The 25,587-nt window shown below is 40.6% G+C and overlaps 1 protein-coding gene across 1 annotated transcript in view; it reads left to right on the forward strand.

Moving 5' to 3' along the window:
- spryd3 (SPRY domain containing 3) overlaps positions 1–25,587 on the forward strand; it is a 342,952-nt gene that overhangs the window by 724 nt on the left and 316,641 nt on the right. The window contains exons 2-3 of the mRNA XM_034172025.1: positions 11,536–11,657; positions 15,494–15,569. Of these exons, the coding sequence (XP_034027916.1) occupies positions 11,536–11,657; positions 15,494–15,569 (198 nt within the window). The remainder of the gene's footprint in view (positions 1–11,535; positions 11,658–15,493; positions 15,570–25,587) is intronic.

Here is a 25,587-nt window from a genome sequence, read left to right on the forward strand (position 1 = left end):
TATTTTATGACAATATCATAAAACAGCATTTTAATTCAATATAACTAGATACTATCTAGTTATGTACAGGGTTCTAGCTAGGACCATTTTAGTGCCAGGTAATTTACGTGATCACGTGTCACAGAGTGCCTTGACAGAGCATGGCAACATGCTGAGTGGGAAAAAAATCGGTCACGTGACTTATGGTGCTATCTTGTGTTCAAAATAGGGTTGGATGTTAATGTGTCTGCATGTACATACAGCTATTTTTATTTATTCACTGAAAATGATGGGTTGCTGTGCATTTGGATGCACAAATAGACACAGCAAGGGCTTCAAGATGTACAGATTCCCTTCAGATCCGAACAGAAGAAAAATTTGGGAAAATAAAGTCAGCCGTGTGGGATGGACGCGACTTCCATCCCACACTTCCAAAATGAGAGAATCAGCTCAGTTATTATTTGAAATTGCTGACGTTCTAATAAGCTGTCTATGTGCAGTCCGCATAAGTTGGGAGTGGCAAGATGGCCACCACTTTGCTTCAGCGGATTGTACGGAGCGTGTGGGCCAATGAACGATCCAGTAATATATACAGATCAATGCTGTACACAGGTTGAAAAGAGTATATGCATCATCAGGAGTATAAGATGGTCATGCTAAATGTCAACGGGCAGCGGAATCTGATTAAAAGGAGTATAATTATAGTTCAATGAAATGAGAAAAGCTGCAGGTAGTTTTTTGGCTCATCTGTGTCAGTACAGAATGTGCCTGTGATGCCCAGAGGCTTGAAGAGACTCATCTGTCTTCTTCAGAACATGAAAAAAAAAACAGATTTCAAAATACCTATAACTCATCTTACAAATCAGGTCGTTGGGGGGGTGGGTGACGATACTGATCCCTAACACAATAAATGTTGAATTTATTTCAGAAGTGAAAGATAAGGAAGGGAAATTTGTTTTAGTAAAGGGCAAATTTGACAATGAAGAAGTAAGTTTACTTAATGTGTATCCTCCCCCTCTCCCAGGGAGCTTGGAAATGCAGGAAATTCAAATTTTTGGTGGTGATCTTAATGTCCAACTTCAACCTAAATTAGATACATCTAACCAGCGCCAAAAGTCCAACTGCCACTTTCGTCCAGCAGATGCTTGCAGAGCTGAGTTTGATTGATGTGTGGAGAGAATCTCATCCAGGAGAAAAACAATTCACTTATTATTCCCCACGCTTCTTGGTATATTCACAAATTCATTATTCACTTATGTATAAATCAGACTGGCAGAGAGTCAGGGACTATAAGATAGGAATTAGGGATACATCTGATCATTCAGGGGTGTACCTAACCCTGCAAGTAACTTATCAATGGAAAAATACACTTTGGAGACTTAATACCAGCATTTTAAATGACAATCCAGTACAGAAACAGATTCAACAGGAATTTGAAACATATTTACAAAATAATGATAATGGAGAGGTGTCTCCATATACTTTACGGGGCGCAGCAAAGGCAGTCATTTGAGGTAAAATTAGAAAAAGGAAAAACAGAGAAGACTTGTTGAACTACAAGAAGAAATGAAGTCATTAGAAATTAGACACACTGAACAAAAATATCCTCAGATATTAGGGCGAAGAAACCACTTTCCTGGAGGATACAAAAACAATGGAGAAAGAATACCATTTAAAAGATTAGGAACTCCAAGACACAAAGGTTTGCAGTGGAACAGAAGATATTCAATATGCTTTTGAACTATATTATTAAGACTTGTATACCCAACCGACCATGGCAGATACTACAACCCCAATTCCAGTGAAGTTGGGATGTTATGTAAAATCTAAATAAAAACAGAATACAATGAGTTGCAAATCCTCTTCAACGTAATTTCAATTGAATACACCACAAAGACAAGATATTTAATGTTCAAACTGATAAACTTTATTGTTTTTGTGCAAGTATTTGCTCATTTTGAAATGGATGCCTGCAACACGTTTCAAAAAAGCGGGAACTGAGGACACTAATTGTTGAAGCTTTGTTGGTGGAATTCTTTCCCATTCTTGCTTGATGTACGACTTTAGTTGTTCAACAGTCCGGGGTCTCAGTTGTCGTATTTTGTGCTTCATAATGCACCACACATTTTCAATGGGCGACAGGTCTGGACTGCAGGCAGGCCAGTCTAGTACCCGCACTCTTTTACTACGAAGCCACCCTGTTGTAACATGTGCAGAATGTGGCTTGGTGTTGTCTTGCTGAAATAAGCAGGGACATCCCTGAAAAAGACGTTGCTTGGATGGCAGCATGTGTTGCTCCAAAACCTTGATGTACCTTTCAGCATTGATGGTGCCCTCACAGATGTGTAAGTTGCCCATGCCATGTTCACTAACACCCCCCCATACCATCACAGATGCTGGCTTTTGAACATTGCGCTGGTAACAATCTGGATGGTCTTTATCCTCTTCCTCTTTCCAAAAACAATTTAAAATGTGGACTCATCAGACCACAGCACACTTTTCCACTTTGCGTCTGGCCATTTCAAATGAGCTTGGGTCTAGAGAAAGCGGTGGCGTTTCTGGATGTTGTTGATGTATGGCTTTCGCTTTGCATGGTAGAGTTTTAACTTGAACTTGTAGATGTAGCGACAAACTGTGTTAACTGACAATGGTTTTCTGAAGTCTTCCTGAGCCCACGCGATAAGATCCTTTACACAATGATGTCAATTTGTAATGCAGTGCTGCCTGAGGGATCGAAGGTCACGGGCATTCAGTGTTGGTTTTCGGCCTTGCAACTTATGTGTAGAAAGTTCTCAAGATTCTCTGAATCTTCTGATTATATTATGGACTGTAGATGATAGAATCCCTAAATTCCTTGCAATTGAACGTTGAGAAACATTGTTCTTTAACTGTTGAACAATTTTTTCGCAAAGTGGTGCTCCTCACCCCATGTTTGTGTATGAATGCTGAGCCTTTTGGGGATGCTCCTTTTATACCCAATCATGACGCTCACCAGTTTCCAATTAACCTGTCCACCTGTGGAATGTTCCAAACAGGTGTTCTTTGAGCATTCATCAACTTTTCCAGTTTTTTGTTGCCCCTGTCCCAGCTTTTTTGAAATGTGTTGCAGGCATCCATTTCAAAATGAGCAAATATTTGCACAAAACAACAAAGTCTATCAGTTTGAGCATTAAATATCTTGTCTTTGTGATGTATTCAATTGACTATAGGTTGAATAGGATTTGCAAATCACTGTATTCTGTTTTATTTACATTTCACACAACGTCCCAACTTCATTGGAATTGGAGTTGTAGAATAATACAGACTTTTGTAAGTTCACTAGACGTACCATCTATAGGAGAACAACAGAATAAAGAAATTATGGCTGTGATAACAGCAGAAGAACCGAATAAAACCATAACAAGATTGAAAGCTAATAAGGCTCTGGGTTCAGATGGATATCTGTGCAAATGGTATAAAATATGTAAACTTCAAATTACACCTGTGCTGCTTTATTGTCTTAATTATACACTGACAACAGGGGAAGCCTCCAATCATGGAAGGAAGCAGTTATCTCAATCATCCCAAAAGAAGGAAAAGAAAAAGGAATGCAGCTTATACAGGGCAATATCAGTCTTGAATGTAGACTATAATTTATTTGCTTCAACCCTATCTCATAAGAGACTGGAATCTATTTTTCCAGAGCTGGTAGACTTGGATCATACAGACCTTGTATTAAATAGACAGACACAGAATCATTTAAGGAGAACACTACAAGTGCTGAGTCATATCAGAAAACATCAGTGCAGTGTTGATCAGCCAAGACCAGGGGTGGGCAACGAGGGCCGAGACACTGCAGGTTTTCCTTGCAATCGATCACCTCAGCAGGTGGGTTGCTGATTAGTTTCTCCCCTGAGCATAAACACCTGATCGTTAATGAAATCATCTGCTGAGGTGATTGGTAGCAAGGAAAACCTGCATGGTCTCGGCCCTTCATGGCACAGGATTGCCCACCCCTGGCCTAGATGCATAAAAAGGCATTCGATTCAATGGGTTGGGAATATCTATGCAGAGTACTTGCAAGATTTGGCTTCAAAGATGGCTTCATTAAATATATTAGAGTATTCTACTTCTCGCCAACAGCCAGGATCAGGGTTAATGGACACCTGTTGCAAATTATTTATTTAGAAATGGGGACATGCCAGGGCTGTCCCCTGAGTCCGACCCTATTTGCGTTATTTATTGAACCTTTGGCTCAAGCAGTGAGAGAGGGCTCTCAGATAAAGGGGATTACAATTGGAGGAAAAGAACACAAGACTTGTATGTTTTCTGATGATGTTCTGTTTTTTTATCACAAGGCCAGACTCAAGCATCCTTTAAAATGAATGTGGTGCCACAGCTTTTTTATCTCTTCCAGTCGCTGGGTATTCAGCTCGTTCCAGAAAGGGTTGAGAGGGTGCAAGTTAATCAGTCGCTCCACCAGGTAATTTGATTGATTTGATCATTTTGAGCATTTGGAATCAGTTAATCAGTGAAATCGTCTGTTGGAGTGTGTGGTTCCAAAGAAAATCTGCCCCCTCTCGGCAATTCCTGGAACAAGTTGAATACCCCTGCTCTAGACGTACCCCAAAAACAATTTGATGAGTGGAATGCCTGGATCTCAAGGTTCATTTGGAACCATAGAAGACCTAGGGTTCAGTTCAAGACACTGCAGCCGAAAAAAGAGAAGGGAGGAAGAGCTTTACCATGCTTACAGGATTATTATTACGCTGCACAACTGAAACCCTTAGTATTGTACTCTAAATTATGAATCTAAATGGAAATATATAGAAATTACACATAAGAATTCCAATACAATTTATAATAACAAATAAAAGCCAAGATGAAAGACAGCATAACAGTTTGAATCAATGGGCTTTATTTACTCTTAAGCTATGGTTTAAGATTTTGAGGAAATTACAAATAGAGAAACAGGCTAGGTTCTTGAACTAGGTATCATATAATCAATAATTTTAACCTGCTAGATTTTAAGGGGGCTTTAGTGGGTTAGGAGAGGTATCACTTCTTTCTGTTCCCTCTCCTCAAATGGTAAATTTCAGAGTTATGAATTAATTTTAGACACATTTCTTGTGGAACAGCAGGTATCCATAGATACCTGCAAGTCAGAGACTAATCTATTCAAACAAAAAATTACAAATCAATAAGGAGAATGAATACAATTTAATTTCCTTATTTCAAAATGCATACAAAAAAGACAATAAAAAGTTGGTCTGAAGAATACAGTGGTCCCTTGCTATAACGCGGTTCACCTTTCGCGGCCTCGCAGTTTCACGGATTTTGTTTAGTCCAATTTTGCATGTTTTTTTTTTTTTTTTTTTTTTTTTTTACAGCGCATTGTGTTCTGCGTCCTAGCCAAGCAGGCCGGTCGCGGCACCGCGAAGGGAGAGTACGCGCATTGTGTTCTGTGTGTCTGTTTATAACAATCTTCTCGCCCAGAAGAAAAAAGAGCGCCACCAACTACCCATAACTGTGTTCTTCACTCGGAAAAAGACACCTGCACTGAGGTGTGACTCAGTGGAAAAAGGCGCGACAGTGGCGCGGCGCCAGGATGAAGAGGCACGATCAGAGGAACTGTGAAATACTGGTCAGTTACTATTAATAATTTCTTATGTGTCCAACCTCGTAGGTTGATCGTTAAAATTAAATTCGTTAGTTCTAAAAGCCATCATAATTATTTGTAGGAAAACGTTCTATTTTTATTTCTCAAAAAAATGTTTGTGCCTGAAAACAGGTTGGTCTTATTTTTCTACTAAGGTTTGAACTTTGAGAGTGTTTACACATGAGAGAAAAGTGAGAAAATGTTAATGCCTGTTTGAGAAAAGTGTATAAAGTGTGTAGTGAGGGGTTTTACAGCCTTAAAACGTCTATAATAATTGTAAAAAATAACGCTGACTACTTTGCGGATTTCGCTTATTGCGGGCTATTTTTAGAACGTAACTCTCGCGATAAATGAGGGACCACTGTATATGGTGGTCTACAAGCATCTAAATATCATTCTATGACATCCATTAAACCAAAATGGCAGGGAGAGTCAGAAACACAAATATCAGAAGAGATCTGGATGGAAATCTTTGAGACACAAAAGACCACTGCAAACTCAAGATCGTTGAAGGAGTTCGACACTAAGAATGTACAGTAGTGACATTTTTTTATGACTCTTAAATTAACAGCACTGCAAACAGGCACACAGAGCAGAGGATTTTTTTTGGATACAATGCAGAACCTCTATGACAAATCACTTACATGTTTTTTGGGCCTGTCCAAAAATCCAGTCGTACTACAGAGATAAATCAAATAATAGGGGTGGATGTAGATTTCTCTTTTGTGACTTTATATCTTGGTAAAATACCAGAAACAGTCCTACAGAAGGATAAATACCCATTGAAGATACTTTTGGCAAGTAGTAGGAAATCTGTTTAACCAAAAAATGACTGGAGCTACATCCCCAGCATTGGACCAGTGGTGTGGGATCATTAAAAGAAATTTACTGTATGGAAAGACTTACCTTAGCTTTAAGACTTCAGTTGGATAAATGTACAGAAACGCTGGGAAAAATACATTGTGTATGCAACTTGAAGAATATGACATTATGTCCTGTTGTACAGTTGTATGTAAAAGTTTGGGCACCCCTGATTTCCATGATTTTCCTTTATAAATCATTGGTTGTTTGGATCAGCAATTTCAGTTAAATATATCATATAGCATACAAACACAGTGATATTTGAGAAACTTGTGAAATGAAGTTTCTAGGATTTACAGAAAGTGTGCAATAATTCTTTAAACAAACTCAGGCAGGTGCATAAATTTGGGCACCCCAACAGAAAAAATGAATCAGTATTTAGTAGATCCTTCTTTTCCTTCTTTTGAGAGTCTGGATTCTGGTTGAAGGTATTTTGGACCATTCTTCTTTACAAAACATCTCATGTTTGTTGGTTTACATGCATGGACAGCCTGCTTAAAATCACACCACAGATTTTCAATAATATTCAGGTCTGCGGACTGAGATGGCCATTCCAGAATGTTGTACTTGTTCCTCTGCATGAATGCCTTAGTAGATTTTGAGCAGTGTTTAGGGTTGTTGTCTTGTTGAAAGATCCAGCACCGGTGCAACTTCAACTTTGTCACTGATTCATGAACATTATCAAGAATCTACTGATATTGACTGGAATCCATGTGACCCTCAACTTTAACAAGATTCCCAGTACCTGCACTGGCCACACAGCATGATGGAACCACCTCCAAATTTTACTGTAGGTTGCAAGTGGTTTTCTTGGAATGCTGTGTTCCTTTTCTGCCATGCATACCGGCCCTTGTTATGTTCAAATAACTCAATTTTAGTTTCATCAGTCCACAGCACCTTATTCCAAAATGAAGCTGGCTTCTCCAAATGTGTTTTAGCATACCTCAAATGACTGTGTTTGTGGCGTGTACGCAGAAAAGGCTTCCTCTGCATTACTCTCTCATCCAGCATCTCCTTGTGCAAAGTGCGCTGTATAGTTGAACAATGCACAGAGACAATATCTGCATTAAGATCATGTTGTAGGTCTTTGGGGCAGGTCTGTGAGTTAACTATGACTGTTCTCACCATCCTTCGCTTCAGCTTATCTGAGATTTTTCTTGGCCTGCCACTTTGGGCCTTAACTAGTACTGTGCCAGTGGTATTCCATTTCCTCATTATGTTCCTCACAGTGGAAACTGACAGCTGAAATCTCTGAGATAGCTTTTTGTATCCTTTCCCTAAACCATGATGTTGAACAATCTTTGTTTTCAGGTCATTTGAGAGGTGTTTTGAAGCTTCCATGTTGCCACTCATTAGAAGAGATGCAAAGAGGAGAAACATTTGTAAACATTTCAATACCTTTTCTCATGACTGGATTCACCTGTGTAAGGAGGTCAAGGGTCAATGAGCTTACCAAACCAATTTTGTATTTCAATAATTAGTGCTGAATGTATTCAAATCAATAAAATACAAGGGTGCCCAGATTTATGCACCTGCCTAATTTTGTTTAAATAATTATTGCACACTTTCTGTAAATACTAGAAACTTCATTTCCCTTCTCAAATATCAGTGTGTTTGTCTGCTATATGATATATTTAATTGAAATTTGTGATCCAGACAACCAATGATTTATAAAGGAAAATCATGAAAATTATCAGAGGTGCCCAAACTTTCCCCTACAATTGTATGTGGAATGGTGTTTTGTTTTTGGCTGTGGCACCTATGATGTGTTCATGTTCTTTGTTCATGTAAGTAAAAGTAAGTCACTTCAGCTGCTTCCTTGTTTTCACTCGGGGTCGCCACAGCAAATTTGAGGTAGATCTGCCTGTTGAATTGGCACAAGTTTTTTGCCGGATGCCCTTCCTGACACAACTTCACATTTCATGGAGATATGTGGTAGAGATGGGGTTTGAACCGAGAACTTTCCGCACTGAAACCAAGTGCACTAACCACTTGGCTGCCACCACCCCTGTCTAGTGTGCCTAGATAGAGTGGTGTCAACTCAGAACATGGCACCATTTTGTTTCCAGCCGTGCTGAACTACTGAATGAACTTTTTAATGTTTTCAACGTTTTTTAAAATCATTTAACCACATACAGCAACACATCCAGGTACAGGTGCTATCAAAATCAATATAAAAATAGTTAAGCTATCAAATTTACATAAATTTACAATTTATGATGATTTAATTAATTTAAAGCCTGATTCATGCAGCTGTGCAGCTGTAACTCGTGCGTGACAGTTTAAAGTTATCCATTTCTAGATTATGCTTTATTCTGGACTAATTTAACCCTCAACAAGCTTTTCTTTCTGCAATCATCACCTCCAAATCAAAGGTAAGCTGTACATTTTCCTCTTTTATCAACTTCGTGCTGTAAAGTTGCGGACTTTTCTGATCCATTTGTAATCAGCGCCTGCACTGCAAATACTATTATAATATGATGGCAGACGAAGGATTGAAAGCAGAAAAGTGTCAAATCACAGCCGGCTGTGATTTGACACGTTGCTGCTTTCACTGCGCAGCCTGCATCGTGGCGCAGCCTGTGGCTCCAAGTCTGAGCACAGTGTGAAAAAAATAAACTGTCGGACTTTTAATCACAGAAATGATTCCGGTCCCACATGCGAGGGTTTTAATGGAAATACGTTGCGATCGGATGGGACATTTTATCCGATGTGAGCGAAAAATCTGTTGTAGAAAATCTCCTATATACAATGTTTATTACATGAAAAATACAAAAACTTTAGGACTTTTTTGTCCAGTGACTATGAATATCTGGTTTATGTGATGACAGTTTAGCTGAGTTTTGCTGTACATGGGACTGAACAATAAATTTACCTCTCAAAGGTTTGATGATGAAGTCGCTTCCATCCCACACAGCTGACTTTATTTTCCCAAATTTTTCTTCTGTTCAGATCTGAAATGAATCTGTACATCTTAAAGCCCTTGTTGTGTCTATTTGTGCCTCCAAATGCACAACAAACCAGCATTTTCAGCGAATAAATAAATAAAATAGTTATTTACATGCAGATAGATTAACAGCGAATGCTGTTATGAACCCAAGATGGCACAATGAGTCATGTGACTGAATTTTTTTTTTTTTTTTTTCCCTCCCGATTTGTCATGTCACCACTCTCTCTGTCTAGGCATGCTGCCCCTGTCCCTTTGTTCATGTAACTAAATAAAAAAAAAGTCAAACTAACAAAAGGATCATAGGCTATTAAGTCAGTTTAATGTTTACTTAAAAATAAACCCCTGCAATGATCAAAATGTGCCCTTATTCTCGGGACACTGATTGCTTTACACCTGCTAGTTCAGAAGCTAAATCATTTTCAATGAATTACTTTAAGCATTGAATTGAAGCTAACAAATAAATTGCCTTCATCAGTATGATGAAGACCTAGTCGAAATGCATCTGTGCTCCTGATCCTGTCGCCTTGCCGTGATTCATTAAAACCTTTATTAAGAAGGACACTTGAGTGTTGCTGGCTATATTTTTACATTGACTTAATTTTAAACTGTGTCAGTACTTCCTTCATAGCATTATTTCAAAGGAACATGCTGAAATTAGTCAGTTAAGTCAGTAAATCAGTCAGAAACTTATACTTTCATAATGTAATTTTTTTTTCAAGGGAAAATATTAATTGGTTGCAGCTTCTTGGGTATTATTGTACATATGCTTTTGTCTGTTTGATGCTCTTGTAAATGGAATTTCTTTGAGTTTGAGGTTGTTGGTCAGACAACACTTGGAATTCCGAAATGTGTACTACAACTCACAAAAATTCTTATTCCAATTTTTAAAAGCTTTTTAATATTTCATAAGCCAGTCACATGAGATGGTAGGGTAGGAGTAGGATGGGTGTAGAAGTCAGCAGCTTAGGTGTGTCTGTTGGTGAGACAAAGTTTATTTACGTTGACGTCACAGAAATGCTGTGGTCTTTGCAGAATCAACTCTGATCTTAGCACTTGAGATTCTGAGTGAGGAATTGGAAGATGAGTAGATGTCTTCTGTACTTGGTGTCTTTGGAGGATCCTTGGATATGATTAGAATGACTTTGTCTCATATGAATTGTTGCCTAGGTAGACTCATATCAAGAAAAGTCAGCTATGACATTTTACCCATGTGTTGCATTTCTCTGGGTATGATCCAGCAAACAGGTATCTATCTCAGTGTTGATGACCCCAGTGGCATGAGAAGGCCAAGGGGACACCCACGTTTTACCTGGCTGCAGCAGATGGATTGTTGTCGTGTGTAGGTGGGGTGGACTGGTTGTTTGCATTGGCTGTTGCCAACTGGGTCCCAAAGCGGTTTCGTTGTTAGTTGTTAGGTAATGGCCATGGTTTGGTGCAAACTGAGTTTAGGAGTGTATACCCCCCCCCCCCCCCCCCAAAAAAAAAAAAAAAAAACCCCTACAACCATACTGTGTAGTTTAGAAGAATTCATACCACATGAGAAGCTCGGTAGTTGGTATACAGAGTTTTAACATTGACGTGTGATTTTTGTCAAATTGTGTTTATTAGTCTCCCTAGGGCAGGGGTGGGCAGCAAGGGCTGAGACACTGCAGGTTTTCCTTGCAACCAGTCACCTCAGCAGGTGGTTTGCTGATGAGCTTCTCCCCTGAACATAAACACCTGATCGTCAATGAAATCACCTGTTGAGACACCTGATCATTAATGAAATCGCCTGCTGAGGTGATTGGTAGTAAGGAAAACCTGCAGTGTCTTGGCCCTTCATGGCACATGATTGCCCACCCTTGCCCTAGGGAGAAAGTTGTCTTGGGCAGAGGGGTCTGCTGCACAAACAACACATCCATCACATGCCACCTATGCATCAAAAACAACTACATAATAGATCAAAATTAAAATGCAAATACTAAAAAAAAAAAAAAAATGCAAATAATGCCCTTGTATTTGTGATGTCAAGATCTCACAACAAGCCAACAGTGGAGGAATTACTGTGCTGTCTGCTGTAATTAATGCCAAAGTACCATTTTTCCAGTATTCAGTTTTGTCTCTGCAGATGAATGATATCAACCTACACCACAGATACCTGAATTGGAGACATCGAATCCGAGACATGGGGGAGGGGCAGCCGCCACAGGAGAGATACATGAGGTTACTGAAGGATGGAGACACTCTTAGGTCAGCCTATTTCACAACATAAACTGACAAAGCTCACTAACTTAATAATTACAGTTCTTAATTTTTGTTTTTTGACATTCAGCTATGTTGTGCAAGACGGAAAATGGCTCCTATCCACAAGATTCTTCTTTACCTACATTTTATAGCCTTTATATAAGGACTGATAAATCCTGTCTCCACACAGGATTAATTTGCTCATTTGATATAATTCAAAACCTATGATTTTGCAGCCCACATCACAAATGCCTTGAAAGCAAAGGTCACAGAATAATCTAGTAGGTGATAAGAAAAAAACTGGTGAGTTATTCAGTTTGAGAATATTTTCATCACACGTTATTCTTGACAAAATGTATTCTATCAGTAGACATCCACAAATCTTGTTTCATGCCGAATCACCTTGTAACCAAATATATATTCCTTCTGTTGTCCTTTTTTAAATGTCCCTGTGTTACTCAAACTATTTTCTGAATAGTCATCAAAGGGTTTAAAGCTGTATGGGCTATCAGGACAATACGTTCTAAGAAGTCTTTTAGTCAGCCAGTCTGTTTTTCTTACTTTCAAGTTAATTAGAATGATACTTTTAGCAGAAAGGAATCCTGATCCTATCGAATGTCAGACTGTTCCAGAGTAAGCTCCAGCCATTCTTTTCCTAAGAGACACACTTGTGGGTATGGTGTTTTTACATTTACTGTAGAAGTTAACAAGCTGGAAACCAATTCCAGAATGTCCAATTTATTTCAACCAATAACTTTCATCATTTTTTACTGAAATTGGAGCAACTTTAACTTTTGACCCCTGTACAAACTGAAACTGACCTTTATCACCGTTTGTGTTGTTTTTACGCCATAACTCCAGAACAGTCAATCGTAGATGGTCCAAATGATACCTTTTGGAATTGTTATTATCAGACAAATAATGTAGTATAGTTTTACATGATTGGAGCATTTTTAGATTTTGACTTCTGTGTAATTCTTCATTGAGCCTCGCTGGCTACAGCTATCACCCTGGATGGTTATCATACATTTTTGTGTAGGCCATGGTACACTGAGGATAGATTCTAAGTGTCGTTTCGTCACCTGAAGTGGTACAGAAAACCTGCTTGGCCCATGGACTAGATCGCCTCAGTGCACACTGCAGACACCATCAGCCAGGCTGCCCCATGTGAAAAAAATCATCTGATCATGTGAATGGCCAGCTGGCGAGGCAAATGTCACGTCCACCACATGAGTTATAGTCCACATAACGCGGTGTCCTTCAGCACGCCACGTGCCGACAGCTGGTTGCGCGGATCTTGCTGATGTGTTCATGATGTGATTGCATGATTTCATTCATGTCATTTCATTAATTCCTTGTTTACTTCCATGGCCATGGTTCATGAACAAAAAGGAACAGAAGGATGATAATTCTTGTATTGTCTGTTCTTTATAACAGGAATTAAATATTTTAACAGACAAAGCAAAATCAATTTTTTTTCCTCAATTCCAACACTGACCGTCAAGTCATTAGGCATCAGTTACACATCATTACCCATAACATGATTGTCTTACATTTAAACAGTACATTCTTTGTTCTTATAATGTTCTGTGCTCTCTCGTTATGTTGTCCTAACACATTTTCTTTGATTTGCGTACATTTGTACAACATTTAATTGCTTCCGTTGCTGTGTGAGCACGATGTGGTATCACACCTCTCACATGGTCACACTGTGTTCATGTGCGAAGCCGTCAGCACGGGATCGTACAGCATTCCTACACGGTTGTCTGACCATCTGTCCCTTCGACAGTGGCTGGAATTTTTTGGAGATCACAATTCAGCCTGTTTTGGCCTCATTCGCCCAACTTCGTGTTATGTATGAAGGGGTCATTAGGATTTTAAGGTACCACTCCACAGCGGACTTGTAAAAAGGAGAGACTTGACTGAATGTAGTCTTTTTAATGCACATAATTCCCAATGCTTATTTAAGGCAAGCGCTTATTTTTTTCTGACAAAGTTTTGACCAGGTCATTAAATGAAGCAGGCCCCTATTCAAGGTCAGGCGTTTAATCAGGGAAATACGTAAGCCTACTTGTAGCTGGGGATTTCCCATAGATTGTTCAACGCCTCCTGACGGTAACTAATCGGTTACATACATAACAGATTTTGACCGTTTTATACATATAACTGATTTTAATTATAATGGACAAAATTTGCTGGTTCACCTGAATCCATTATATGCGGGTTTTACTGTATTTATTATTTTCACCTAGCCCCATCAGAGGACTTGAAAAACTACAAATGCTTGAATGTCTATAACCAGTTGTTTGTGGCTGGGTCCAAGAAAATATGTCACGGATTGTAGAGGACAAATGGAAAAGTAACGCTATCAACATATCCACAGCACATGGATTATCTTTGTTCTTTTCTCTCATTAATATTTCCTGCTGCTCTGCAATACTTGCAGGTAAAATACATGTTAAATACTTTTCATCCCAAAATTAACTTGCTTCAATAACTGTCATTGTTATATCTTAAATATGGGACATTGTGCTATGTTCACACTGTTTGGCTTTAATTATCGTTAATTAATACACTTACAGCTCTGACAGGTTAAAAACAGTTTAAAAATGTTTGATTCATGATTTTTTTCCATCCTGGCCTTAATATTCAATAGATAGATTTAAAAATTTAATGGTCTCGGATCCAATAAGATAATTATTAAAGAGGTCACATTGTAGAATATCACCTTTTACATTCTTGCACAGTTTTTCAGCAGTTTTCCCCTGCTTCCTTATCACCTACAGCAATCTATAGTGATGCAGGTCTGTCGCTCTGTCTGACCGCAGCAGCAGACAATGCGACAATAATTCACCGTGATAGCATCTGAATGCTAAGAATAGATGCTGTTACAAACAGAAAAGATAGCAGCATATCAACGAGATGGCCAACATCTGGGTTCATAACATCATGTGAAAACACTCGCTTGGTTAAGTTAACCAAGCGAGTGTTTTATTTCAAACTAGGAGCCTGAAAGCCAAAGCTTATTAAAAACCTTTGTGTTTAATGACTGTGAGTTTAAGAAAACAGGGACACTCATTACATTATATTCCCCCGACTACCCAAAAAAATAAATAAATAAACATGCTGCAGAGTGTATTCATCTGATGTGAATGATGAGAACTGTAATGCAATTTAAAAAAAAAAAACCTAACTGTTTTTACATTTACACTCCGTCTCATTGTGTTAACGTGTCTGACACAGCTATCTGCTGCTCAGATTAAGGATACTTTATGGAGATTTTTTTTAACACAGCAGGAAATGCTATATCTATCCAATATTATTTATGACAAATATATGATAAATGACATGAAATATAACAAAATAATGAAATATGAAGTGTGCATCATATTTACATGAAATTGGCTCAAGTGGTGGCTCTTGCAATAGATGCAAAAAAACATGACAAATCTTGAATTATTTATTTTATTTTGCTTCACTTTAACAAATATCCAACCAATTCTGAACTTGCAAAAAGAATAACTAAATCCCAATGCTTGTTTCATTTCGATACACCTGCACCCCTACAGGGTGATGGTCATGGATTTACTTTTGTTTACGTTGTCTTTTTCAAATATAAAACTACATAATCTTAGACATACTTTGCTTTGATAGCATCATTCACCACCTTTCTTTTGTACACTACAGCACATTTGGCAAGCTCCACACATGAAGCACTTTGGCTTTCAGTCAAGACAGTATTGTGTTCTTTACTGATTTTTGGTTCTTGTTTTTGATTATGAATTCAGCAGTCGGTTGTCTTAGAAGTCACCTTCTCTTAACCTGTAATTTTTTCTTTTCAGTTACCAAGGGAACTCTGAAGAAGTCGGTTGCTATGTGGCTCCCCATCCTTTATCAAAGGGAAATTGTTACTTTGAGGTAAGTTGCACTGATAGAGTTTAACACCGCTCTAAGCCGGTGTCTGACATTGTTTTTTTCCTCTTTGTGCTCTTTCTTTCTGAGCTGAAAACTCTCCAAAATATTTCTGTGTGTCATGAGTTGACATGATTGCTTAAAGCTGCCGCCTCGCTGTGTGTTTGCATCCCTCTTAATTTTTGTATATTGTACACCAAGAAGCGGGGTTAGTCTTTAGAAACTGTCAGGACTGTTGGCTCTTTGTGAAGTCATTCATTTTGAAATGTTGAGGAGGAGTTCGCAGTATGATAGGCTTACCACATACCGCTGTCCCTGGTTGTGCCCAAGATTGCTTTTCCATCCAGCCTGTAATTTTAGACCCTGGAATCCGATTGCTGACAATTTTCTCAACTTCATATTAAATTCTGAGTGCCCCCCCACAGCTTCAGTTCACCAGTGCAAAACCACTACCTCAAAAATGTCCTAGTTACGATGGAATGATAGGATAGGATGTGGATAAGGTAATATATCTTTGCACAAATATTAGTCTAACACACAGTTTTTCTACAGATGGACAAGAAGCCTGGCAGCAAGAGAAAATATTTGAGATTTAGTAAAGCTGATGCACTGCTACACTTCATGTCATAATAATTCTGCTACAAGCAATAAGTTAAAAATAGGAGTGGAAATTTGGAAAAATTCACTCATAATATTTTTGCTAAAGAGAGGGCTGCATGCTTGGCTCTGCATGAAGCTGCCATATTGAGAGAGGGATTTAATGATGCTCCACAATGCAAACAAAGCAGCTTGCTGCTTGTTTATGCCACAAAAGTAGCAGAAATGTTTTGGAAGGGGGGATCCTGTCCATGAATTGCTGCTATTTGTTATGTGGCCCTTTTTTATATGTGTTAATGGAGCTGAATTTTAAAGCTGGAGGGCCACACATTTCAAACTGAAAAAAATTTAGTTTTTCCTGAAATCCATGCATTATATTGTGGGCTTATTTTAGAAACATCTTGTAAAATTACAGCTCATTTGAATGAAAGGAATATATTTATCTGGGGGAATTCTATAATGAATATAGTGGAACCTCAACATGCAAGCGAATCAACATACAAGTTTTTTGAAATATGAGCTGTTGCTCAGTCCATATTTTTGTCTGGAATACGAACAGAAATCTGGGTTACAAGTTGTCCTTTGGGACGCCACTGCTAGTTGGCGCGCCAGCAGCATCAGCTGAGACCGCATCTCATTCCCACTTGTTCTCCATGTGTGGCATCATGGTGAGTGCAAAGAAAAGTGGAGAAAAGAAGAAAAGGTTGATGTCTGTTGAACTGAAGCAGGAGTCAATAGAAAAACATAAGCGTGGCATGTGGGTTAGCGAACTGGCAAGGCAGTACGACTGCAGTACATCGACGATTTGCACCATCCTGAAGCAAAAAGATGCCATCAAGAGTGCAACACCGGCCAGAGGAACTACAATTCTTTTAAAAGTACAGACAAGCATCCATGAAGCGACGGAAAAGTTTCTGTTACTGTGGGTGAAAGAGAAGGAGCTGGCAGGAGATACAGTAACAGAGGTTTCAGTCACTTGCCCAGTTCTGGATCATTGCCGGTTCCGGATCACTGCTGTAGTATTTGCGCTGCCATTTCTCGTAATCAGCGCGAATAAGCTAATACTTGGTACCAATGGAAAGACTGATGTTTTGTCGACAAACGACCACAAGCTCGACCGGATCCAGCCATCTTTGTGATCAGTAGAGGAATCAAAACATCCTGTTTCCATGGTGTGCGCGCATTTTCTGACTCACTCATTCGTGCAAAAGTGTGAAAGTGACAATCTCTAAAGCTCCTTTCACACCGGACCCACTTCCTGTTGCGTCATGACGATGCAGGAATATCTGCATCAGGTGCGCGCAGCAGGAGGCAGAGAGGAGGTGAGAACGCAGCCTGCAGCTTCTCTGCACAGAGGAATCAAGAGTGCACAGTTTGGCACCCACGTGATCTGTGATGTCACTGTTGATCACTCTACCCTGCCTACGCTCTCTCTTAACCTCTCTATCAGCATTTAAACTAAAGCCCCCGTCACACGTAGCAAGAGTTTGCCGGAGCCATGCCCGACACAGCAAATATTGCCATAACCTGACACATTCGGGAGAAAAGGGGGTGTGGTCAGCTGTGTCAGAAGGCAGACAGACTGCCTTGTCCACACCTGTGAGATCGCATCCAAAATGTATGTAGATGACACAGACTGCTGTCAGATGCCCATAAAAGGTGCTGCAGACTGTCCAAATTTCTGGACGGCAAACAAAATGGAGCGCCGTGTTCCTCCCTTTGCACAGGACCTGTGCTGGACATCAAAGAACAACCAATGTTTGGACCGGACTCACGGCATATGTGTCCATCCGTGCGGTCACTCACTCCCATTTAATCACTCCTTCACTCGCCCTCTTTTCCCGCAGGCTCACTGACCTCACGTGCGTGTCTAAAAGTGCTGTCATGAGGAAATGACTGCTCAGTGTGTCTGTGTGTTTTCATAATAAGCTGCTGCTGCTACATGCTACACGCGTGGCGCACATGCTCAGCTATCTGTGGACAGTTTTACTGCCAGCTAAACTTTGCTGCGTGTGCACACATCCTGCGAAGTTTAGCTGGCTGTCAAAGGACACCTTTGCTTAAAAAAGTGTGCAGTGAGCTTTCCCACTACCTTCGTGGCAGCAAACTTTATTCCCCCCACAATGCAACTCTACATCGTGATTTCCGGTTGGATTATCCCATAGGATTAATGTTTGGCATCGTTGTTTCCATCATTGCACCACAGTGGTCCTGGCTCCTGACGCGCTGCGCAGCGAAATGCTCCTGCATGCGAGATTCATGTTTCATATGTTGTCATGGTGAAACATTTCCACATTATACAACCCCAATTCCAATGAAGTTGGAGCGTTGTGTAAAATGTAAATTAAAAACAGAATACAATGATTTGCAAATCCTCTTCAACCTATATTCAATTGTATACACCACAATGACAAGATATTTAATGTTCAAACTGATAAAGTATTTGCTCATTTTGAAATGGATGCCTGCAACACATTTCATAAAGCTGCGACAGGGCAACAAAAGACTGGGAAAGTTGATGAATGCTCAAAGAACACCTGTTTGGAACATTCCACAGGTGAACAAGGTTAATTGGAAACAGATGAGTGTCATGATTGGGTATAAAAGGAGCCTCCCCAAAAGGCTCAGCCATTCACAAGCAAAGAATGAGCGAGGATCACCACTTTGTGAGCAACTGTGTGAAAAATAGTCCAACAGTTTAACAGTGTTTCTCAACATTCAATTGCAAGGAATTTTGGGATTCCATCATTTTTCAATTTTCAATTTATTTTCATTTATATAGCGCCAAATCACAACAGAGTTGCCTCAAGGCGCTTCACACAAGTAAGGTCTAACCTTACTAACCCCAGTGGTAAGAAAAACTGAGGAATAAACCTATTTCTTCCTATTTACATTTTACACAACGTCCCAACTTCATTGGAATTGGGGTTCTACATCCAACAGAATTGATTGTGATCAAGAAATAATTTGTTTATTACAGCGTTTACAGTTTATTACAGTGAGTTCTGTTCAGCTATAAGCCTCTGACATGAGGCGTGACAGCCGCGCAAATGCCCGCCAGCCAATGTGGTGTCGCAGATGTGATGGGCACAATATGGTTTGTTTTGAGCTGTGTTCACATCGCCTGCACATGGATGGTTGTGAGCCAAGTAGCAATGATCAACAGTTCCTTTGCGCTCTGGTGGGGGGGTGGACATTATTACATATGGCACTGCAGATCATACCGGCAGGCATACCGTGCCAGATCCATCTCGAGGTTCCCTCATATGCGCTCAAATTGTTTCGGATCCCGTCTTGCCGCCATCGTAATATGTAAATTGCTGTTACGAGGTCTGTTAGAAAAGTATCGGACCTTTTTATTTTTTGCAAAAACCTGATGGATTTGAATCACGTGTGCTTGCATGAGCAAACCTTGAACCTTCATGCGCACGCGTGAACTTTTTCACGCCTGTCGATTGCATCATTTTTTGGTAAGCAGCCTTTGTGTGAGGACATGTGTAGTGCGCTCGGCGGATTTTCATTTCAAGGAAAAAGACGGAACGACTGGAGCAGCGCCGCGTCAAATTTTGCCAGAAACTGGGCGACAGCCAGGTGGAAACCTTTCAGATGATTCAGACGGCTTTTGGTGAGTTTTCAGTCGTGTGACTATCCGAGAAATTGTGGAAGAGGTGGGCATGTCACTGCATGTCCTGTGAGACTTCAATGCGGAGGCGCCTTTTCTCCGCTATCAGCAGCAGCATGAATTTTCATCGCCACTCTTTTCATGGCCAAATCTTCTTTCAGAGTGGAATGTACTGAAAAAGTGCTGATGTCCACTTCTTCCGCAATTTCTCGGATAGTCACACGATGGTCCCACATCACCACAGCGTTCACTTTGGAAATGATCTGGTCATTTCAGCATGTTGATGGCCGACTGGAGCGTGGCTTGCTCTCCACCGTTGTGCGGCCGTCTTTAGACCGGTTGTACCACTCCTTAATCTGTGTGATGCCCATTGGATCATCACCGAAAGCCGTCTGAATCTTCCGAATGGTTTCCACCTGGCTGTTGCCCAGTTTCTGGCAAAATTTGATGCAGTAGCGCTGCTCCAGTCGTTCCGCCATTTTCCTTGAAATGAAAATCCGCCGAGCGCACAACACACGTCCCACACAACGGCTGCTTACCAGGAAATGACGCAATCGACAGGCGTGAAAAAGTTCATGCATGCGCACAAGGGTTCAAGGTTTGCTAATGCAAGCACACGTGATTCAAATCCACCAGGTTTTTGCAAAAAATAAAAAGGTCCAATACTTTTCTAACAGACCTTGTAGATGATCCTCATATAGCACATGGACCACTGTCGGACAGGTGTCCCATCTCAACCATGCCCGGAGAATTATGAACATGTGCGTCACAGTTGGGGCCGCTTGCTGATTTTGACCAAGTGTGTGAACTTCCGCTGATGGCTGTCAGAACGTTTTGGAACTGAAATCTGACATTTTTCGGATGTGCGCTAATTCATAAGTCCGACGCCACGCTGCGTGATTCTGGCTATGTGTGACGGGGGTATAATCTACCTTTACTTCTACTCCTTGCAACCACACTATTCCACCAAGGTTCCCTCTCATTCAGACACATACTCCGTCTTGCTCTTCCTGCCTTTTATTCCCCTTCTTTCCATAGCATATCTCCACCTCACTCACCATGCTTGTCTTAATCTGCTCTCTACTCTCAGTACACAGCATAGTGTCATCTGCAAAACTCATAGTCCAGGGTTTTCTTTGTGGTTCAAAAACTGTTTGCCACTGTGTCTAAATGGTGACAGTTTCAGTTAGCCATATGGTAAGCTATTTAGCCACACACTGAATCAAAAAGAGAGAAGAATGTACAAATTCAACATAGCATTCAAGGCAGTTCATAAACTTTAACATAAACTGATATTAAAGCAAAATCAACAACACTACAGCATAGACATGTCTGTTCCGACTTCACTTCACACTACACTCCCTGTAGTTTGTAGACTCCTCACTCAGAATGTCTGAACTCTGTCACTCCTTAATACAGTCTGTGGTAGGTAGACGTTTACTACACTATATTGGTTCATGTTGAATTGTGGTTGGGGCAGATTTAAGTGCCTGCAGGCCCTAAAGGTACATTTCTGTCAGGACTTTCAAAACCCCATTATAATCACAGAGTGTGGGTAAATGGTGCATAAAATTATTGCAATGAAGTGCTTCCCAGGACTCCCCCATGTATGTGAAAATATCAAGTATAAATGCTGTTTTAAGCAAATTCCCAGAATAGTGGATTTAAATTTTTCGTTTCACAAACTATTATTAAATAAAACATAAATATTTTCACATCCCAAAAGGATGGAGGGCAGTTTTCTGTTTGTGGTTGTCATTATTTGTTGCTCGGAGTTGTAATTGTTTTTTTTTTTGTGTGTGTGTTATTTGTGTTTATGTTATGTATACTTACAGGGGAATGTAAACTATTAATCAGTGTCATTTGAATAGTTTCTGTTATCATTATGATTTAAAAAGAATAAACACAGTTGTGACAATAAATGGCTTCACACAACAAAAATAAAGTTTTTGTGTTATCTTTCATATTCTCTGAAAAATGGCAATAAATAAGTAAATAAAATAAAGAAAAAATTCTGCTAAGGTATGTGAACATTTGAGCACAATTGTATGTTCTCCAAAACATTTTTGTGGACATTAATGTGGGCCTCATGTAACTTTTGACAGCTGGTATTCAGCCCAGGCAAACCCGTGCTTTAATCCAACCCTGTTTTGTTACTGATTGGATGCAACCGTTTCTACACTTTTTTCTGAGATGTGATGTATGTTTCTTGCCAATCCAAGATTGGTTGTGCATACTCCTAAGCCCCGTCCAATATCCGTGCAAGGCTAAAGAGCTGGTCTACCGTTTCACGACCATATCTGTCCTGGTCTCCTCTCTATCACCCTGGGATCGGCTTTCCCAGAATGACTGGGAACTGTGATTCATCTATAACTGGAAGACACTTTCTGGTCCCCTTTTTTAAAATATGGGACCCACCAACCCAATTTGCAGTTTCATAGATACTGTCCCAGCCCTCCATGCAACATTGCATAGGTGTGTAAACCATGAAAACCCAACAATATTCAGAGACTTCAGCTTCCCATTGCAAATGCTGTCCACTCCTGGTGACTTCTCACTTTAGAGTTCTTTGACTAATTCACTGAGAGATGACACCAGATTAGCCTGAGCCTCCCATCTCTGCTTTCTCTGAAGAGGGCATGCCATTAGGTCTGAGGAGATCCTCAAAATGTTCCTTCCGCCACCCAAAAATATCCCCAGTCCAGGTAAGCAGCTCTCTGCCCTTGCTGAAAACAGCTTAGGCTAAGACCTGCCTCCCTTTCCTGTGTCATTTCAGTTTGCCAGAACCATTTTGATGCCCACTGAACGTCATTCTCCATGGTATCTTCATACTTCTCCCACAGTCCAGTTTTTGACTCAGCAGCCACTGAGGTTGCAGTCCTTGTGGGCTGCCGGTACCCGTCTGCTGATGTGACAGACCTCTGTGCTGCATGAAAGGCCTCTTTCTTCAGCCTGACTACTTCCTTCACTGCAGGTGTCCACCAGTGGATTTTTGTGTTGCCACTGAGAAAAGCACCGACAACCATTTGGCCAACTCCGAGCAGCTGTTTCAATAATGGTAGCCTTGAACATGGACCACTCTAGCTCCATGTCCCTGACCTCCCTTAGAATGCAGGAGATGTTCTTTCAGAGATGTGAGTTAAAGGTGTAATTCAGAATACAGAATGTTCTTAAAGAAACCTAACAGCTTGTTTAGGTTTTCCAAGTCAATATGGTGGATTGCCTCTGTGTCTGAGCCTGCTCATCATAGGTGGTGATCAATTGACAGCTCCGCTGTCTTCACACAAGTGTCCAAGACACATGGCTGCAGGTCAGAAGACACGATTACCAAATTGATCATTGATCTTTGACCTAGGGTGCTTTGGGACCAAGTATACTTATGAACAGACTTGTGCGCAAACAAGTTGTTTGTGATGGATAGTCCATGACCACCGCAGAAGTCCAGCAACATTACACCATATGGGTTCAGCTTGGGACATTGCTTTCCTAACAGTCACTCTGTTTAGGGTTTTTTCCTCATTGCCATCATGAGCATTGAAGTTCCCCAGTAAAACTGTGGAGCCTTATCCAGGATCCCACTTAGGCTCCCAAGAAAATTCGGTACTCTGAACTGCTGTTTGGTGCATATGCACAAACAATATTCAGATATCTTTCTAAAAACACAAAGCGATATTGAGGCATTCTTCTTGTTCACTGGGGAAAACTCCAAAATAACAACAGTCAGTCAGGGACTTGTGAGTGTCCCCGCACCTTTTTGGTGCCTTTTACCATGGTCAACTCTGGAGAAAGAGATAGTCGAGCCTCTCTCCAAAAGTTTGGAGAGTCCAGAGTATATTCTACATAGAGTTGAGCCAAATTATGTGCCTTCTGAACCTTCTGCAATGGAAACAAGCACATGAACTGCTTGGCCATGACCCCTGTCATGATGTTGTGTGGTATGAAACATTTTATTTGAATGTTAATGTACAGACGGAATGTCCAGTTATTTGCACATTTTGGAGACAGTCAATTGAGAGAGAAATATTTATTCTTAGTGATTAGGTTAATTTGAACGTGATCAACCATCACATTTGTAGCTACATAGGGCAGAGCAAGTAAGTCCGAACTGATAGTATTTGCACTTTTCATGACATTCTGACTTGCATCCACACTTGGTCAGCTGTAGGCAACCCTTTACAATAGGTGGAATATTGTCTAGAAGACCTGCCACACATCTTCATTCTTTGTCCACCCCTACTCAGCAGGAATGTGTCTCTGGCTGATGGAGTGTTGACTGACCCCATATGCAGCTTGCTTGATAGACAACTCACTTCGCATGCTGACGTAGTGCTGCTCGAGTTAGAAGAATGGCTTCATAAGGCCTCTGCTTTCGGGCAAACATGTCCAGTCTCCCATCATCAACATGTGCAGCTGGACTGGACCTGTCATACACTGTCATCCCAAACCTCTCAGGACCTCCATATCATTGTGATCTAGTGTACTTTAATACTATCTGAGTTGGGCAAAGACATCAGAAGGTTCAACACATAGGTCCCAGGTTTGCCATGCAGACTTCTCTTTGCTGCAGAAGCCTAACACGACATTGTAGCCAGGCAAGGCATGAAAGAACAGGATTTCTTTGCTCTTCTCCAGTCCTATGATGAGATAGATGTCATGTACAGGAAACCACCTCAGTTTCTGTCTTTGGCCAAAGGCCACCAACAACAGCTGCAGGACAGGCAGAACACTTATTGTCATGATGGGAAAATCCGTGTCACTGGTTTTCATCCTCTGGTCCTTGCTACCCTTCGCTAATGCATGTCTGGCATATACAAAGACCTGTGTGTCTGCTTCCTCCTGACTACATTGTGCAAGCCCATCCAAGCTGATCATGTGGCTGCAAGCACCATCTTCATTGGTCGTAATGACCAAGTTAGGTCTAGTCACATCTCATTAGCCAGGAACCTGAACAGTTGAACATCACTTCAGTTTTGTTATCATTATTATGCAGGAAGTTCCACCCATTTAAGGGGATTTTCCATTGCTTGTCAGTTTGTGTCTTACGCCACGTCCACGCTTTGACCTGGCTTCAGCTTTGAGGCTTGATTGCTTGATTGATTGGTAGACATCAAACACAGTGTTTGTTCTCTTGTACGTATTGGACTATGGTACTCTACTGTGTGTAGCACATCCAGTATGGCATAGTGTTTGAAGGTTTTCGAGGTATGTGGTGGTAGGGGGGCCGTAAGCTAGGTCTTCTGGTAAGTATAGAGATTCCCCTGCTTCACTGAAGGCAGCAAGGAACTGCTGATTCTCATAGCAAAAGAATGTTTGCAGGTCACATTCTCTACTCTGGCATGAAATGATCAGTTGTGTTATGAAACTGAGGTCATATTGCGTATGTTTGTGGTGTATAGGTGTGTTTACACTACCAACCTAGGTGAGGTGTTGGTCATCCTGCATGCTGTGTGTGAGAGTTTCCTTTTCCAGGTGAGCTTATACAGATGGGACCGGCTGATTGGTCCAGCAATGACGACTCCAGCTTTAAAAGGAGGGCTGAACCCAACATCAAATGAAATGTGCATGAAAATGTGCAGTTTTGTTTTATTGGGGGCGTCTGGGGCAGGGTCAGAAAGCCAGTCAGTATCTGGTGTGATCGTTTGCCTCATGCAGTGCAGCACATCTCCTTCACATAGAAATAATCAGGAGCCAGACGCCATTGAATGTGAGCATTTGCCCACTCAAGCTGGTTATGACGACGAACTGTAGTCAGGTCGAGGCCTGGATGAGGATGACGAGCATGCAGATGCGCTTCCCTGAGATGGT

Source organism: Thalassophryne amazonica, chromosome 6, assembly GCF_902500255.1.
Source record: "Thalassophryne amazonica chromosome 6, fThaAma1.1, whole genome shotgun sequence".
Taxonomy (NCBI): domain Eukaryota; kingdom Metazoa; phylum Chordata; class Actinopteri; order Batrachoidiformes; family Batrachoididae; genus Thalassophryne; species Thalassophryne amazonica.